General features: G+C 22.3%; 1 protein-coding gene across 13 annotated transcripts in view; it reads left to right on the forward strand.

Moving 5' to 3' along the window:
- The window catches only part of LOC129608167 (RIMS-binding protein 2), an 86,346-nt gene that overhangs the window by 14,896 nt on the left and 51,504 nt on the right, over positions 1-19,946 (forward strand). For 10 of the 13 annotated variants that reach the window (XM_055519504.1, XM_055519506.1, XM_055519511.1 and 7 more), the window contains 4 exons: positions 6,356-6,540; positions 9,505-9,612; positions 10,245-10,331; positions 18,624-18,866. In XM_055519504.1, the coding sequence (XP_055375479.1) occupies positions 9,508-9,612; positions 10,245-10,331; positions 18,624-18,866 (435 nt within the window). In that variant the 5' untranslated portion in view covers positions 6,356-6,540; positions 9,505-9,507. The remainder of the gene's footprint in view (positions 1-6,355; positions 6,541-9,504; positions 9,613-10,244; positions 10,332-18,623; positions 18,867-19,946) is intronic. The other 3 variants (XM_055519509.1, XM_055519512.1, XM_055519517.1) reach the window with 3 other exon arrangements.

The following is a 19,946-nucleotide window of genomic DNA, read 5'->3' on the forward strand; positions in this document are numbered from 1 at the left end:
CCTACAATAATTACATTAAAATTCATATTAGGTAAAAAATAATATTTTAAATTTACAAGTAAATTCTATCTTATATACCTGTATTTATACATCTACACATGTAGATAGTATAAATTTAATTAAATTTTCGTTTTTTGGAAAATATTCTGTGGTCAAATGTTCCATTTTCTAATTATTATAGAATATTACATGAGGGAAATTAAACGGAAGTTGCTAAAAATTTTTATTTACTTACTGGGTATATATATAAGAATTTTACATAAAATTAATTATTATGAAATTTTTTTGCAATTTTAAAAGGTTTTTGCGTGAACGTAAAACCCAAATTTGAAATTGTATGCAATTTAGAAAATGGGTGTATGTTCTATGTTTATATAATTTTGTATGTTATTTTAATTGCATGCCTGTATTTTTATATCAACACAAAATTGTAAATAATCGAATCAAATGGATTTTATTTCTAATACCTTAAAATTTTTAAAGGCAGACATGTTTAATTGCCTGTTTATGCAGACTATATATAATGAAAGGGCCATTATTTTCAGTAAAAGCTTTCGAGGTATCGTTAAGCGCTTACGATACCGCACAAATTATAGAAGCTACAGCATTGCAGAATCAAATATTTTATTAGGGCTGTTTATACATTTGATAAAATTCGTTGAAACTTCTTGACTAATTGCCAGACAACTTCAATAGTTGTTTGGCCATATATCATGGAAACAATTGAAACTGTAATTAACTATTGAAGCTATTTCTCTAGCCCGAGAATATAGTATGAGTTTATAAGGGGTAACTACTATATAAGTACATTATACATAAAATAACACTATACATATAAAGAACATATACATAAGTATGACACAGTTGCAATTATCATACAACTTTTAAAATCATTAATTCGTAAAGGGGTCTCAGAGTTGGCACGTTCAATTCTAACTATCCTCGTTCATTTTTAATTTTTGTTTCTCTGTGGAGTGAGAAAATGCAGCGAAAATTTTATTTTACGAGTATTTCATTCGAATAACCTATATGATTTTATATGAGTGTAATAATTGAATTTAAAAAAATCTTTTAAATTTAAATTTTTTTCTATAAAAAATATAAAGTAACTTTCAAATAAATTCAATTACATCTTATGTAATTGAGTTTGATCAATTATTAGAAAAAAACTTTTTTAAGATTTGAATTTATATTAAACGTTTTGTTTTCTTTCTCTATACTCTAACCCTCTTTCAAACTATATTAACATAGTAAAATTTATTATTGTCATGTCCTTGAGTTTTTGAAAAATTGTGTTTTCTATCATAAAAACGGTTTTATTAAAAAAAAATACAATTTACAAACATGTGCAGTATGTATACTGTCACAAAATATATATGTATATAAGTATGTATACAAAAAATTAATTTATTAACTTTTACATACACACAAATTAAAGTATATAAAGTAAAGGTACATAAATTTATTATAAAAGTTGTAGACATTCATTATTGTTTCAAAAGCAAACACAATATGCCTCCCTTTCTATTCAATTATTTTATTTTGAAATCAATAAAAAAAAACTCGAAAAATATTTTATTTACTTTATACATACATATATCGTAATATAGGGTTCACCGTATTTTTTGGTTGCAAAAGTAAATAAAAAAAGTGCTAACATATAAAATTTCGATATTACCATTCATATAACTTTTATAATAACGTGCGCCTTAACAAAAAAACGTCAACTTTTCACAAATATACCACAAGGTTTGTATTTCAAATTGGCATATAAACTTTGAGCTCATCTCTTGAGAGTTTAGATGACAGTTCTTATAAATATAATAATATGTGTGTCACAAAAACAAGACTACTAAAAACATGCCATGAAATGAGCAACCCTATTAATATTAAAATACACATATTTAATATGTATAAAAAAAAGTACAAATACTTTTTTAATTGATTAGAAACGATGAATATATGCTCATTTTCACATCACTTGAAGCTAAATTCAATACAATTCAATACAAATTAAAAAAAAAAAATATATATATATATATATATATATATATATATATATATATAAATATATATAAATTTATTTTTATATAAAAAATATTAATTGTGTATAAATATAAAAAATTTCAGATTATGAAAAACTTTTTTTTTTATAAATTGCTTTCATATCGGCACAGTACAGTTACAAGTTTTATCGGTACTTGATATTACACTCAATGCATGTCTAAGTGTATACAGTTACTGATATAATATTATATTGTATACCGTGATTCAAAAAAAAATACAATATTGTATATCATTTTTAAGGGCTTAAAAATAGAAATCGGTACAGTTTTTATACCCGTACGAACGTATGTTCGAAGCAAATACATTAGTAGAGCCGATGTGCTTCATAAAATTCATTAAAATTTCTTGGCTCCTTTTGGTAGCTGCCATGCAACTTTAATAGTAGTTTGGCACAGACAGTATTTTGAAAAACACAGTACTGAAATTTTGCATAAATTAATATGGTAATACGGCAACTTAAAGTCATAGTCTGTCCCTTAGTCAGTTATGGCATATTTATTTGGACGTATAGGATAACAAATTCGTACGGGTATTACAGAGTTGACAATTTCAACTCTATTTTTCTCGTTTAAGTTTTAAGTTATCAAACGTTAAAAAATCTTTTATTTTACATGAGATATTGCAAAACAAATCATTTGTTCTAAAAGATTTTTAAGTTTTATACAAAAAAATTTGTAACTTGTTACTTTTAACATTGAAAGCATTTTGTACAATTCTTACAATGCATTGCAGCTATCCATTTCTTTTGAAACTATACCAGATTTATCAAATTTCTATAAAGGCAGTGACTGACTTAAATAAAAAATCTAATTCGATTATTTAGAGAATACGAGTATGTCATCTTTTATATTTAAGAGGACACATTTAAGAGAACACATTACGAGTAATTTTCATTTTGATTTCTATAAAGAAAAATGTGCTACTTTCCAAATCATTTTGATTGATTTGATCCTTAATTTTATTAAATTTCCTTTAATTTATTTACTCGTTATTATTCATTCATTCATACATAATTTATTAACTTAATGATATATTCAAATTAAATCGATAATATCGATATATATACATATATATAATTTATTGATTTTAATTTCACTACCGCACTTTATTGCATTGCATACTATTATAAATTTAGATTTTATTTTTATATTTTATTTGATCATTATTTTTTTTTTGAATCAAAAGAAAAATATTATAAATTACTTTTTAATAGCTCCATTCAAAATATTATAAAATACCGAAGAAGTGGGAAAAAAACCAGAATATATATATTTTATTCATATAACAAATAAATTATTAAGAGATTCTTGTTGCTCACTACTTATATTTTATTTCTCTATTTTTTTTCAAATAGTTTACACCGATATTTATGAAGCTATGTAGTCATAGTATAATTTAAAAGAGAAACAAAAATCACAATATTAAAATTTTTTTTTATTCATTGAAATGCAAAATATTTCTTTATACAATATTGCAATTCTTATCCCTTAAGTTATAATTGAAAAAAAAAATTGAAAAATTTCCAAATGGGTGTAAGAAAAAATTTTCGCTTTTGTAAAATTTTAAATACACAGCAGAAAGGACGATAATTAAAGATTTTTGAATTTTAAAAAGTTGATCATAATTTTTCATTGTTGTTCGTATATTTATAAATATCAGTTCCTTTCAGCACAAAAAAAAAATTAAAAATTAAAAAATTATTTGAGTATAACAGCTTTTTATTTCGCTTAGAGATATTTGCTTAATTTAAATATTTCATTCTTTTTTTAAGCACATTATTTAAAATGTTTTTTGAATTAATATAAAAAAAAATGACAATACATATGGTAAAAATTAAAATTTTACTTTGCATTATTAATAGAAACTGCGCTGCAAGAAAGTGCTGCAAATGTATTTATAACAGTCTATATTATGCAGACATTAGGCCGATCGTCTGTTAATTTTTTTGCAGCCAACCCTTCCTTTTTGAGTAGCCAATATATGTCCGATATTATTTTTTAAATAAAACAGCTACAGTCAAAATCAAGAATCAAAATGTGGACGATTTTTTGAAATATGTGTAGATTATACATGTACAGGCTATACGCCTATTTTTAATTTTCTTCGGTTTTTTTTATATTTCAATTGAATTTTCAAACTAATTTTTAACCAGGAGCAGATTTTTCAGAAAATTTCGGAAATTTTCAATATAAATCTTTTTTATACAAAAAACATTTGATCTCAGTGTTATGACACTTAAATTTGGCAAAATTTAAATTTTAATATCTTTTTGTAAAATTATTTGTTTTATTGAACTTTTAATATATTATGAGATTAAGGGAACTTTTTCTTCTTATATTTGGCTAATTTAAATTGCATTTCTTAACTAATTTAACTGTTTAACCGTTATACTAATTTTACTCCTGTAATTATTTTGTATAACAAATTTTTTTTTAAATGTATTTTTCTAATATTCTCTTCGAATGTATGCAATAAAATATAATTTATTATTGAATTATTTTAATAAAATCTAATTTTCAAAATTAACATTCTGAAATTTTCAAAAAAAAAGGTCAATAATATAAATATTATTATAATTTATATCTTAATTATTAAATGAACTAATAGGTCTAAAAAATCTTTAAAATTGATTAATGAACAAAATTAACTTGTGCGACGTTAAGGAGTTGCTAAAATTTTAGATTAAAAGATAGCATTACAAAATAGTTTTCTAACATCATATAATTTATATTATTGATTTTTTAACATACTATTCGCCACTTAAAATAAATTATTAAAGAAATAATACAAATATGACCAGGATATTGTTTTTTTCTATAATTTCAAATACATAGCCAGTTTTTCTTTTTTTCCTTATGTATTTTCCCGTTCAACTGAAATTTATTTAGCAAAATAATATTCTTTTTTTTCCAATAAAATAAGTTTGTTAAATTTGCATTTAATGTTTCCGATTACTCAGAAAAATATTACGTGAGTTTACAAAAATTTCGGAAACGTTAGTCAGAGTTGCAGTCATTTTGTTTAAAACAAAAAAAAAAAACCGAAAAAAAATTTTTATTGTAACATTGATAATTTATTATTATATGAGTATATAAAAAAGTATAACAGTATTTGATTTTCAGTCACATATAACAGTTTCTCAACATGTTCAATATTTTTAATTTTGAAATATATGTGTATATATATGCATATATAATTTTAATATTTATTACTGTTAATGTTTAGCTATTGCTACCCAACAGCCGGTACGTTGTATTATTATATAGTCTCTTAAAATAAATATTAGAATGAATTAGGATTTTGTTTTAAAATTTATAAACCAATTCTATTCTTATTTTTAATCATGAAATTGTCGATTTTGAATTCGATTTTTATTGATATATTTACTTTGATTATTTTTTTTTAATATGTATTTCAAAAATTAAATCTTGCAATCAGTGTTTTTTACTGAGCTCACATAATGCGCTTAGTAAAATTTGATTTTGTTTAAGAAATATTATTGATCGGTCCCCTGACTTTTAACGTAGCTGTCTCTTTTTATTAATTTTTGAAAGAAAAGATACTGACATACTTTTTTTTTACTTTTTTTTTCTTTTGTTATATAACAGTTTGAGAATTTCATATAATCGTGTAAACAAATAATTTTTTGGCTATTAAATACTAAAATCTATCAAATATATTATTGTTTAATACAATTTGTTTTTATTAGTTTACTACTTAGAATTTTATTCGTTTCAATTATAAAAGTGGAAATTATTATTACTTATATTTTTAAAAGAAAAATTGATTTTATAAGCAACCTGTTGCTGTTTTACTATTATATATATTACCATTATATGTATATATATTACTATTATATATATATTTATATAAATAAATTTGGAACATGTATGTATATGTATATGAACCATTCAACTTATTATATGAATGTGTATAAACTATAAGTTAAAAAACTTACTTTATTAAATTTAAATATATAAGCTTACCGGAAAAAGTAGTTGGATTGCATTATGTTTGTACATACATACATATATGAAAAATTGTCAAAAATAATTTTTCATTTTACATTAAGAAAATTTATATGAAAATTAAATCCAATATTTTACTTTCAAACTTAGTAGACTTTTTGAATAATGTACAAAAAAAAATTAAAAGGAAATAGAAAATTCTTTAAATTTTAATATAAATTTTTTTTAATATATTTTATAAAAAAAAATAACTAAAATGAATAATTTTATTTTTTTTTTTACTATATAACATTAAATTAAATTTAATATTTAATTTTAAGGTGAAGGTAACTTAAGATATTATACAATATATACATATGTATGTATATAGAAAAATATATATGAAAAGTTTAAATAACAAGAATGCTGAACGACCATAGGACGAAATAGCAATTCAATCGTAGCAGTGCTGTAATTTTTATAACACTGTGAGGATATCAAATACACCAATTTAATTAATTTTAAGGTATGTATGTAAATTTTTTTAAAATTTATTATAATATATGCAATTATGCATATACATATTTAAATTTTAATAAATTTATATAATTAGTTTTATGTTTTTCTTCTTTATTGTATGTATATTGTGCGAATTAATTATATTCAGCAAATTATTTTATTTAAATATAAATTGAATAAAATCCACAAATCAAAGCGTACTTTGACATCTTAAAAAGTAATTAGATATGTGTTATAAGGGCATCTAATCTTGAAATATTTAAATAATTATTTATATGCAATTGAAGAAAATATTAAAAAATATACATAAATAAATTTGCTGATTGGTAATGAGCCAATTTCCGCGATTTGACCCATAATCGCACCAAAATTAGCTAGTTTGTTTTATACATATATGGGCTAATAATTTCGAAAATATATAAATTTTTTTTAGCAATTTTTTTTCAGCTCAATAAAGACCTCCAATTTGTGACGTAATTTATCTTTTAGTGTTAGATTCCAACAGTTGGTATAAAATTACAAACTAGTTTATTTTGTCATATAAAAATCCTTCCTAATTTCTCTCTCCTTCTAACTTATTGCCTCTCAAGATGTTAATATTTAGCTTCTTATCTTTCGAAAACTGTTACAGTTTTTTGAAATTCACGCTTCTCTTAATTTTTGTTGAGCAATTTGATACCTACATAGATAAACTGAAGCAATTTATTTTTCATTGTGCTTAAACTAATATAATAAATATAATATGATTATAACTTAAATAACGCTTAGCATTAAATTTTTTATATATACAGTATATATACTTCTTGAAGGGATATTTAGTAACACTTAATTGTCTTACAATGTATTTTTACAATATACACATCTGATTAGCTGAATTTTTTTTCAAAAACTTTCAATTAAATTTTGAAGTTGATATTTTAAAACAAAAACTCTACTTAAGAACACTAAACACTCAACACAATTTTATTGTAATTCAAAATATGTATTTTATATTGTACCTGCAAGAGATCTGGTTAGTTTTTCATTTAATTGCAAGTATAAAGAACATTATTAGATATACAATAAAATTTATACTTATAAATGTAAGTATATTATCTGGATATGCACTTAATAAGACAATTATGTTCAAAGAACAAGTGAATTACATATATATATATATGTATATATGTATAAATAAGGGAAAAACAAAAAACAACATAACCTCATTCACAATATTTTTTTAATACCTTTACACGTATTATGAAAGGAAAAAAATACAATAACATTCTTACAAAAACTGTTAACTTTAAGTGGAAAAATATAAATGAAGACAATAATCTAGTGGGGAATTTTTGTATGTACTTGTTTTGCAATTTTTCATATTTCTTATTACAACTGGCAACAGATGTTTAAAAAGTTTTTTTTAAAAAAAAAAAAACTGTCAACAATCATTTATAAAATTTATTAACACTTTGCACTCAAGTTTTTATATTGCATACAATTTTATTCTTTGTATATTATATACTTATACGTTACGGTACGTGGCAAATCAACAATAAGTTATATTTTTTGTCTAAACTTAAAGAGAATGTAGGTGCACTGTAATTTAGTTTCAGAATTATTTAATGTTAAGAGTGAAAAATGTGAGAAAATTAATTTTAAAATGGTGTGATATTGAATTTTTGTTATTTTTTTTAAAACACGAAATTTAATTAAATGTTAAAAGAATTATAAATTTATATTTTGAGTTTTTTTTTTTGGTCAAGATACAACTGAATAAAAATAAAAATATATATATTTTTTTAATTTTTTTGCCTGTAATACAATTATTACATATATAAAGTGGCCGATAAAGTGTTTTCTTTCGAAAGATATTCTTTATATGAGTACTAAATTTCACATTCGATACTCTTTTGCTAGAAAATCGAGCTATACGTTATGAAAAAAATCTTGAACTTGTCAGAAAACTGAACCTAAAATTTTTTCATAAGTCTACCTACTGGACTGTGGAATACAATTTTTTTCAACAAATTGCGCTTTTAATTTTCAAAACTTAACTTTTTCTTTCTAAATTTAATTTTGTCTCGCAGATTAAGATGTTACACTAAGAAGTTTAATATTATTCTTAGAGAATTTCAAGTTAATATTCCAGTTTATGCGATATTTTGTCTATGATAGTCTCTTTTGCTTGTGAATAAAGAAGTTTTTCATTATTATAGATATGAATATATTCTTTTTAATGTTGATTTACGGACTTTAATATCTTATTTTGTTACTATTTTCCAATTGGTCATTGCAGAATTTGATGCAATTCAAATTATAATGCTGTTATCCCAAGTGGCAAAATTTTTGCAATGGCATTGTAAAGTGTTTGACTCTGACCTACTTTTTAGCTAAAATTTGACTGCTAAGTTCTTCTTCGTAGTATACTTCATTTTTTATATTACAAAATTTGTGAGTAAAGCCTGATAACGCTGAGCATATGACCAATGTAATAAGAAAACAAGAAGATTCAAACGCATTTACTCGTACATAGCATACGCATATTTATGCAACATTTATATTTTAACTAAACTCCTTAGGTTTTTTTTTCTTTTGCAGTGCATGAAAGGTATTCTTATACTCGTATATTTTTAAGGTTTTCATTACCTTATGCCCCTTGAGAATATTTTAAAAATAAATTTTATTTATAAAAGATAGCAATACTTTAAATTTTTAAACATTATATATAACTATAATTAATCTGGATAATATAAAATTTTAATAATAAGAATTTGAATTCCTATGCTGATACTCAAATGGCATTAGTTCTTAAACTATAAAAAAACTGTATAAAAAAAAAGAAACTTTCTTATTTTTGTAAAATTTTAGAAAAACTTTTCTAAATGCTTAAGTTTTTCAAACATAAAATTACATATGTGTATACGTATATATGCAATACGTACATATTTTTAATTCTATAATAATTTTACTATACATTTTCTTCTTGTAGACGATGTCATACGACCCACTGGGAGTGTCTGACGCAATGTTAGACTCACTCAGTTTACAATTACGAGAAGCAGAAGCAAGAAGAAGTGAAGCAGAACGAGCACATCAGGTAAGCAAATTCGATCAGTGTTTATTTATTCATTTTTTTTTTCTATATATTTTTGTTTTTCAATATACTTTGTGTATTTTATATACTTGTGACTTTAAAATTATCTCAACTTTTATAAAAGTGTATGCCTTTTTCTATATAAAAGTTTATTTGAAAAAACAAAAAATGAAAAAAGGAAAAACTAAACATAAAAAACTTTACAACTATAAAAAAAAATTTAATACTTCTATTCTGTTTTTTATACACAACTAAAGTTAAAAAAGAACAAAATTAACATTTTAAACTTTTCCCATCAAAACTAATAAACTTTCACAATTTATATACACACTTACAATACATTTTCAAATATATTAACATACAATAATTATTTATTTTTTTATTAAAATAAAAAAATATGGAAAATTAAGTGTTCGATTTTCCTTTGAAAAAAAAAACACAAAAAATTATAATTTAAATTAAAAAAATTATCTCAAAACTGCAAAACAAATATAATAAGACAAATCATAATATTTAATTATGAATTTTTAAAAAATAACCCCCAAAAGAATTAAATAATAAAAAAAAAAAAAAAACAAAAAAGCTCAAAAATAAAATATTTTTTTATAAATGGGTTGGCATGGTATGTTTTACAGGAAGCTCTCGCCCAGCTAAGATCCGGAAAATCTGATACAGAAACTATAGAGTCTTTGAAGTCTAGAGCTCGTGAATTAGAAAAAAAGGTGTGTTTTTTGTTAGCATTAAAAAACAATAATAAAGAAAAAAAACATTATAAAAAAAACCAATAAAACAAACAAAAAAAATTACATCAAAAAATCTATCCTATTTTTATATTATACATAAAAATTTACTAATTACATAAAAAAAAAAAATTTAAAGAAAAGCAAACTTTTTTCTCAATGTAACAAAGCGATAATTTATACACTGAAACAAATATAAAATTATTTTTTTGCACAGCACTTCTTTTTTTGAATGCGCAGAGCAATTGCAATATCAGTGAAATTTTCATTATATTATATGTATAACAATTAAAGACATGTATATGTATATTAAAAATATTAAAAATATTTATTAAACTAAAAATTGAATAACAAAAACAAAAACGTATGACTGTAATTAAACTTAAAGAACTCAAATTATTACAAATTCTATAATAATTGAGAATTATTTAGGATTTCACTTTAACAATTTTGCTTACATAATGTACCTTTGTTTGTTAAATTATTTTCATGCATATATATATATATACTTATGTCAAAGGAAAGAAAAACGAAAACAGACGTAAAATAAAAATTTATTTTTTTTCTTCTTGCGAATTGACGTACATACATATACGTCGTAATTGTAACCAAATAAGCTCTCACTATGTTATTTATTTTCTATGGATGCTTTTTATAAAAGATTAATAAAAACATATTTTTATTATTTATTTAAAACATTAATTGAAATATAAATGAATTAAATTTTAATAAACATTGTATTCACTGCGACATTTACTGCAATTTATTGTGATTTTTACTAAAGTTTTACATTATTAAAAATTTTTTGCGTCTGTAATCTAGTATTACTACACCCTAAATCTAATATTATTATCTCTAATAATATTAAAAAATTAATCTATTTATTTTTACTTTTGACAAAATGGCAATTCATATACTTATATAATAATAAAAAAAATGCTGCAAATTTAGAAATAAATTTTACAACCTTAATTTCTAATTTATGAGTTAATTAAAAAACAAATATTATATATGTATAATATATAGGTAGTATTTGAAATATAAAATATAAATTCAAATAACTTCAATAGCAATTAAACTTACACATGATTTTCTATTGAAATTTCCACACGCAATAATTTTTGGTGTGCAACAAAATTCAAAAATTAAATTTTTTTATAAACTATATGTAATGTGCTTTATAAATCACTATATATATAGTTTATATTAATGTAAATAAAAATAAGAGTATATTTTTATACTTAATGATTTTCCAAATTTTATTAATACATAATCAATTGAATTCAAAGTGCATAAAACATTAAATTTTTGATTTTTATTCGAATTACAAACATTTAAATGACAAAATATGGAAATGAACAAATTAGGTATACGTTTATAATTAAAGGGTAAAATTAATTTTCCAGGCTTCAAAGTACTAAAAAAATTACAAAACAGTTTATAGTGAACTACAATTTATTAAATTAAGAATTACTAAAATGAAAAACAAAAATATTGAAATATATGAAAACAGGTTATTCTTTTAAAAAATTAAATACTTTTAAATTATATAAAAACTTTTTTAAAATATTATTTTATCATAAAACATATATATTTAATCCCATTTACTGGAATTTCAATAACACAAAGATACACAATATCAAAATATCATTAAAATTATTTTTCATATCACACCTTGCAAAATAATTGCAAAAAAATTCAATTGCAGACATCAATATAGTATTATGTAAAAAATAATGTAAAACAAATATTTATTTATTTTCATATTTATGTAAAAGAAAAACGAATTTATCTTTATAATTTATACAAAAAACAATACAATTACTTAGTATCAATAATAGCTTGTGGAACGTATGTCGATGAAATTAATTGTATGAAGCTTCATCGTGTATCTCGCTTTCTTTTTGTTCACCGAGTGAGAAGAAAGTGAAGTGCGTATTGCGTATCTCGTTAGTCATTATTTATTCATTTTATATTTGAAAGTGAGAACTTCATTTAATATTTTCCACATTTTATTCCAAAATTAATTTTATTCTAACTACCTATATACAATACTTAACTTTTGTATTGTAATACGTACTATGAGCTATTATTGTTTGAATTTCATTAATTGTTCATTTTGTAAGAGTGAATAATTACTTTTAAATAAATTAATGTAATTTTCAAAACTACAAATTCATTAATTTTGGTAGATAATTCAAACTTTCAAATTTTCATTATTTTAACATGAATATGTCCTTTTTATTTTTAATTTTTAAAAACCAAGTATATTAGAATTATAATTAAAAAATACTTATAATTTAAAATTGTTTTATGCACTAAAATTTTAAAAGTAGTCAACTATTAAATATATGGTACATTAAATTTGTTAACTTAAGATTATGGTTAATTAAATAGTAAAAAGTTCGAATTGTTATTAATTTCAAATTTTAATTGAAAAAAAATAACCCGAATTTCGTATTCACTTTATATTCATATATTAAAAGTAAATTTTCAATAAATATTATTAAAATTTTATTAAAATTATTTAAAAAATTAATATAACAAAAAATTGCATGTTTTTCAATTGAATTTATTGGAAAAGAAAATAGATATAATGTTTTTTTTTTTTAATTTTTTTAATTCAATTAATTTGCGAATGATATTAAAAAATAACTAATATAAAACAAATTGATTAGAAATGCTTTCTTTAATAAAATTATGTATAGATTTATGGGGAAAAAAGAAAAGCATTTCTTATTTCAAAATATTTTTAATATTATCATATCATATAAAGTTAATATTAAACATGCATTTTTGAAAATTTTAATTTAAAACAATAAAGGGACATTTAAAATTGTTTAATATTAAAAAACTATTATATACATTTACTTATAAACGCATAATAAAAATATTTTTCATTAAATTTTTAATTACATATACAAGAATAGAAACGAATACATAAATAGCAGAAATATTAATATTAATTTTTATATTACATATAAAACCTATCTGATTAATTAATTATGTGTTAGAAAACTGCATTTATAATATTAAATTGTGTATTAAAGGTTTGATTATGATTACAATTATAATTCTATAAAAATTATGCTCAAATTCATTTTCGAAATTTAATTTTTCATTGAAATACATAATTTTGAGTTATTCTAAAATTCCAATTAAAGTAAATTGGAGTTATAAAATAAATTAATTTTTAATTGTTTTTGAGTTAAAACGAACTTCGAACTTCAATATCGAAAAAATTCAAATTAAGTATTATAATTTTAAACAATATATTGAAGGTATATGTGAAAAATATATTCTTAAATTAATTTTAGTTATTATAATTAGTAAAACTCCGAGTTGTAAATATTTAGAATTATTATTATTAGTAAAAATTTCCACCATAACACAATATATATTAATATATTAACAGAAAGATATGAAAATTAAAAACTAAAATGAAAGCTAGTTAATTTTAAAACTAAAATAAACAAAAATGTTTAAAAGCACAGACGTCAATTTTACTAAAGAACCTTCTTTAAGTTTAATTAAACAAATTAGTGTTTAATTTATTAAACTAAATTAATAAATTTAATTCTAAACCAGGTTGACATAATTAATTAAATACAAATATGTACATTATATGCAATTATAATTATTAATTAATATAATATTCATCCAAATCTATAATTAATTTGAAAAAATCAAAAATAATTAAAAAAAATATTTTTTTCAGTGTACTATTTCATTTTTTTTTTTTGTTGTTCTGTAATAGCATCTCTTTTCATATTTTGAAAAAGGGAAAAAAATTAGTAAATTAATTAAATCCTCCATACGTATATATTTCGACATAATATATACTTATATTTGCATTCATTACATAATGTATATATACCTATATTACATAACACGTTGTTTTTTATGTTATTTTTTCTTTATTAAACAAAATTTATCACCGTAAAATATTAATGCTAAAACGAAAAAAAAGAAAGAATACAAATTGCTTAAAAATGTAAACTTTAGTTCATAAGAAGTAAATATTTAATATATGTATGTATGTTTTTGGTTTCCATGTTTATAATATTATTATTAACGCATTTGCCGACGAAGGGGCTATTTAATTTTTTTTTTTAATGGTGCTGTTAAAATATGTATGTACATATATATATGTAACTATAATAAAATTACAAATTTAAAGAAAACTTTTATATTCGGGATATGCGCCACATTTTCAATTATTTTAGCATAATATGCGAATGTGCATTTCTAATATGCATGGTTCATAAATATATTGCCAGAATAATTGGTTGCCCATCCCCTAGGTCCATGAATGCGTAAAAATAAACTTGGCATTTTTTTTCTTAAATTTAATTATGATGTAATTGATTGAATTAATTTTTTTTTATATTTTTTTGTAATTTATTTTTGTACTTTCACTTAAGCATTTTCATTATTTCAATTTAATTTTGATCGTGTTAATAAAATTTTTTTCAAAAAACATAAGTTATAAAAGCTTAAGATGATGTTCATTGCTATCTTTTTTGCTAAATATTTTGAATATATGTATATAAAAAAATTTTTTTATTATTGCATAAAAATTATATTGTCATTTGTATGTATTAAATTTAAAAAATTCAATTGATTTTGTTCTTACATAAAAATTTTTCTTTCTTATTTTATCATATAAAGTGTACTTGTATATATTTATATACATTGTATATTATATTTAAGTTACAACAAAAAAGCAAGTGTTCAAATTTTTTTTTTAACTTTCATAAAATAGCTCGCTTTTCAATTTCGTGTCAAAATTTCATTATTTTTTAATGATTTCATGTCCTATTTTTTATTTATCCTTTTTTGCTGTTTGTTTTTGATAAAATGATCAAATATTTTTGCATTTCTATAATAAGGTCATGTATGTAATATTTTTAATATTGAATTTATTTTATACAAAATTGATTTCGAAGTCAACGTTTCATAAAAAAAAGTAAGTTTGAAAAAACAGAGCATATTAATGTATGTATTTAAATTTTTCTATTAGGAAAATCTTTGATGGCTATATAAACAAAAGTTAAGTAAATTTGGAAAAATTCTAATAGCTACATGTATATGCACATTGTAATTTCTTGATGAAGCTTTTAAAATTTTTTTCATATTTGCTAATATGAAAGAAAATTTTAAGCTTTTTAACTGAAAATTATATTTTATCGTAAATAATTAATCTTATTATTCTAACGTGTTATAAGATACAATGTACACATTTGCAGCAACTTATTTGTTAATAGCTATGAGAAAACTGAAGACCTGAGCCTGCCTTGAGATCTGAGCGCATAATTCGAATATAAGCAGAATTGCGCCCCAAAAAATCATAGATGCTTATATGAAATTAAACAGAATATAAATATTTGTTGGAAAAAAATACAAAAAATAAATAAAGACTATTGTGCTTGTACAATGATATTCTTAGAAAATATATGTACATAATATATCTACCTATGTATGTAAAATATCAATGAAAGGCAAATTATGAATTTCTATTTATACTAACTTATTCGAATAATTTCATTTATAAATTACGAAAAAAATTTTATGCCGAATTAATTTACATTAGAAAATCATTTTTTGCAATGCATCTACATACATATAATCTGTATGTATGAAAATATAATTTTGTTTTATGATTATATATATTTTAATTTATTTATTGTAATTGACCCTTGCATCTATCATGAGATAAGAGTTAAATAATTCCCTATTTTAATGTAACTTTTCCAATAAAATACAATATTTTATTGTACTTTGATACATACATATGTACATACAGGTAGGTGCTTAGTTTTCACTACTATTATGTCGTTTTCCTATTGCGATCATTTTCGCATACAATAAGATACTATTTTTCTCCAAGGACCTATAAAACAATACACGATTTTTTATTTGAAATTTGTTTGTAAATTCTTTCCTTCCTTTCTAGATACTAAGCAAAATTTTGTAGGTGCTGTTACTTCTCATGGAAGCGCATCTAAAACAAAAAAATTGCAATAATTTAAATTTAGAAATTTAGAAAAAAACAAAAATTTTTATACCGACGAGTTTTTTCTCGGAAACCGAACCTAAGATTTAATTGATTTTAAATATAAAATAGTGAATCTTCAATTTCCTGTAAAACATGTGATATTTGTTACTCTATGACACAGCCCTTATACAGATACATATGTAAGTTAGAGACACATATTGCAACTGGAGAAAGGTCATATTTAACAGAACGGAACAATTTTTACAGGAAATTGTTCAAAAACTAGCTACCTGGATGTTTTCCGAACTGAGTTTATTTTTAAATTGTTTGTTATGCAACATATTGTTACTGTATTATTGGTGTTGGTTTCCGTAATCTATTGTCTCATTAAGCTTTATTATTTCATAGTTATTAAAGTTCAGCTGGTTTAATTTTTTCTAACAGCTGCGTGGAAAATATGAGTAAAGAAAAATACCTTGGCAATAAATTTCAATCAAGAAAACTTACATGTGCATATTTATGATATATTTGATTCAGATTTTATTTTTGTAAGTTTATTATCTTTAATTTAATCCATATTTAAATTATCCCGAAGTACGAATTGAAATTTCAAATATTTTCTTAAATAATTTAAACTAAATTTAAAAACAAACCTTTTAGTAGGTTATGGTATAAAAAAGCAGTGTCTTTAGTTGTAAAAGCAAAGCCTAGGTGGTGAACGGCAACGGCGAATGATTTCCGTAGTCAAACCAAAACAACAACGAATGGTAAACTCATTTCTCAACTGCTTAAACTGGATTTTTTGGTTCTTCGGATTTGAGCTATTTAATGTCGAACTTTTTTTCCCTTGATAATTCGTTGACTCGTCTGAAAAAAACTGATCGTTTTTTTTGTTATGATACATTTTTTTACTTTTTTTGACAAGTGCAGTGATACATTTTTTACTTTTTTGACAGATCATGTAATGATAGGATTTCAGTACATGAACATTTGACGTTTTAAAAAAGCTCCGTACTAAAGTTGAAGTTGATTCAAGTTTTTGAAAGAGAGAAAAAAGCTGTACTAAAATAAAAATAAAATGTCAAAAATGCAAATATTCATCTAAAAGACATCAGCTCGTTGCTACACTGACGCACCAATCTATTCCAGATTTAGAATTTTGCGTATATAATAATGTCATACGCATGGAAGATGATGTTGAAAAACCGAAAGCGGTAAAATACGATTTTAGACTATACTATAAAGCTACGCCCATAAACATTAAAATTTTTTAGTAACTAGTCCACTAACGGCCTAACAGTTTGAAAACTTGCTCTGTTGTTAACGTGATGAGGGACCTGAGTTCATAGTGGATGAACAGCATGAACTTACCATATGAATTTCAACATGTCGCCGCAAAAAATCGCTCATTATTTTTCCAATTAAATCTTCCGTGATTTTATACTTTATATAAATAACTATGGTTGCGTTAGATAGATTTAGAGAGGTGGCCACAAATTGAATTTCGCGCAGCTTTCAAATTATGACGTCATATTATATACAAAAGTTTTTTGTATTGTGAAGGTAAATTTTCACTCGTTTTAGTTTGAAGAAAAACCACAGCTATAGAAAAGATGTACAGAATAGATCGAACGGGCATTGTTTTTACTTTCTTTTGTAATACAAAATTGTATTAGTTTGAAAATTTGACAGTGGTTTCTTGTTATCGTAAAAGGTAAACAGTAAATTGACGCTGGTGACTTGTTTAACTTCTTTTTTTTATTACCTACATATTAAAATCATTATTGCAGTTACTTTGGCTTTATTTAAGACAGTCGACTTCTTAGTTATACGAGTATCCTAATTAAATAATGTAAGAAGCACTTGGAATTTTTGAGAATCGATTTTCGCACATAATTTGCATTTTTGTTTTGTTTACATACTGTATTTGCATAAAGTTTGATGTACTTATTGTCATTTGTATATAATTATCATCTAATTGTCATAACATGATTTACTGACTATCATTTATTTGTCATGTCATAGTAATCAAATTGCCGTTACATTTATTCACATCATCAAATCATCTCATAATGTGCTAGATTTTTTTTTGTTTTTGGGAAGAACTTATTAAAAATTTGACTAAAAAGTTGTAATGCCTTCAGAAATAAAATAAGAAGCTTTAAATAAGTTTTATTAATTCGAAAATAAAAGCTACAACAATAATTAAATATTTATAAAATTAAAAAGAATCCGTAATAATCACAAAAATCGTATGTATATGTATATGTGTATAGGCCGCATTAGAAACAGTAAGATGTGAGGAGCTTCAGTTGGAATTATCTTCAGCTTTAAAGTCTCGTTCTGGACGCACAACTTCGGCAACTTCAACGACTGCAACATCAACTTCCGTAACAATGGCGCCAACATCAGGAACAACATCAGTAACATTTGCAGTTACTACAAGTGAAAGTAGTCAAGGTTCTGAAATCGACAAAATAATGGCAAAGATTGAACAGGCACGTTTATCAATTGCTAACGTATGTGTATTAGATTCATTAGAAATGTTTTTATTTTTGATTTATTAGTACCTACTTAATTTTATTTTTTAATTTTTTTTCTGTTTTATAAAAAATTAATTTTCGTTTTATATTTTCGTAAAACCAAAAAGTTTGTAGGACACAAAGTGAAGTTAACAAAAAATTTTTTTAATACATGTATGTACATAGTATGTACATATACCATAAGTACATAGTATGTAATAAACTTTAAATCCAACCAACTACTAAATTTTTACCATTTGACATAAAAATTATACCTTATACTTACAAGATTAGAAACATCAAATAGAGAAATTAAAAATGATTGTGTTACGAAATATTACATTCATTGTTAATAATTAGAACAAACATACATACATGCCTACCTACCTTACCAAAGTTTTATTCAATTCAATTTTTTTTAGATTTATATAAATAGCATGTAGAGTTTTGAAGTTGTTTTTTACTAAGGCATGCTAAATTTTATTTTAATTTGAAATAATATATTTAATTATTATGGAATTATAGTGTTATTTTTTAAGGTTTTTTGATTTTAAGAGTTATAAGCTCTTCAATATTTAGTTTACTTTAAGCAATTTAAAATTGTTTAAAGATCAAATGATTTCAGTTCAATTCAAACGAGGCAGGCTTAAGCAGTCTATTTGTCTAAAAAATATCTTATTTATTTTTAATTAGCTAAATTTATTTTAATTTAAAATTGCGCAAAAACTTTAAACCAACATATTACTATTATATTTAAATAGAAAAGTATTAGACTCAATAATCTATACTCTTTTATTTTGGTATGAAATAATTAGGTAGGTAGGTAACTATTTTTGTTTTAGAAGTATATTATTTGGTACGCACCTACGACGTATTATATTTAAATACATTGAATAGAGCATTTAAATTCACGTACTAAGTAAAATATTTTAAAAATATTTTAATCGCCTATTAAAATAAGAAATTGATAATTAATTATAAGTTCTGTGAGTTTTAAAAGAACAATATAACTTAAAAATTATTTTGAAATTGTTTTGAAAAAAAAAAAAAACAAAAATTGATCATTTTCTTTGATTT

Source organism: Condylostylus longicornis, unplaced genomic scaffold (assembly GCF_029603195.1).
Source record: "Condylostylus longicornis isolate FDR11 unplaced genomic scaffold, ASM2960319v2 ptg000030l, whole genome shotgun sequence".
NCBI lineage: Eukaryota > Metazoa > Arthropoda > Insecta > Diptera > Dolichopodidae > Condylostylus > Condylostylus longicornis.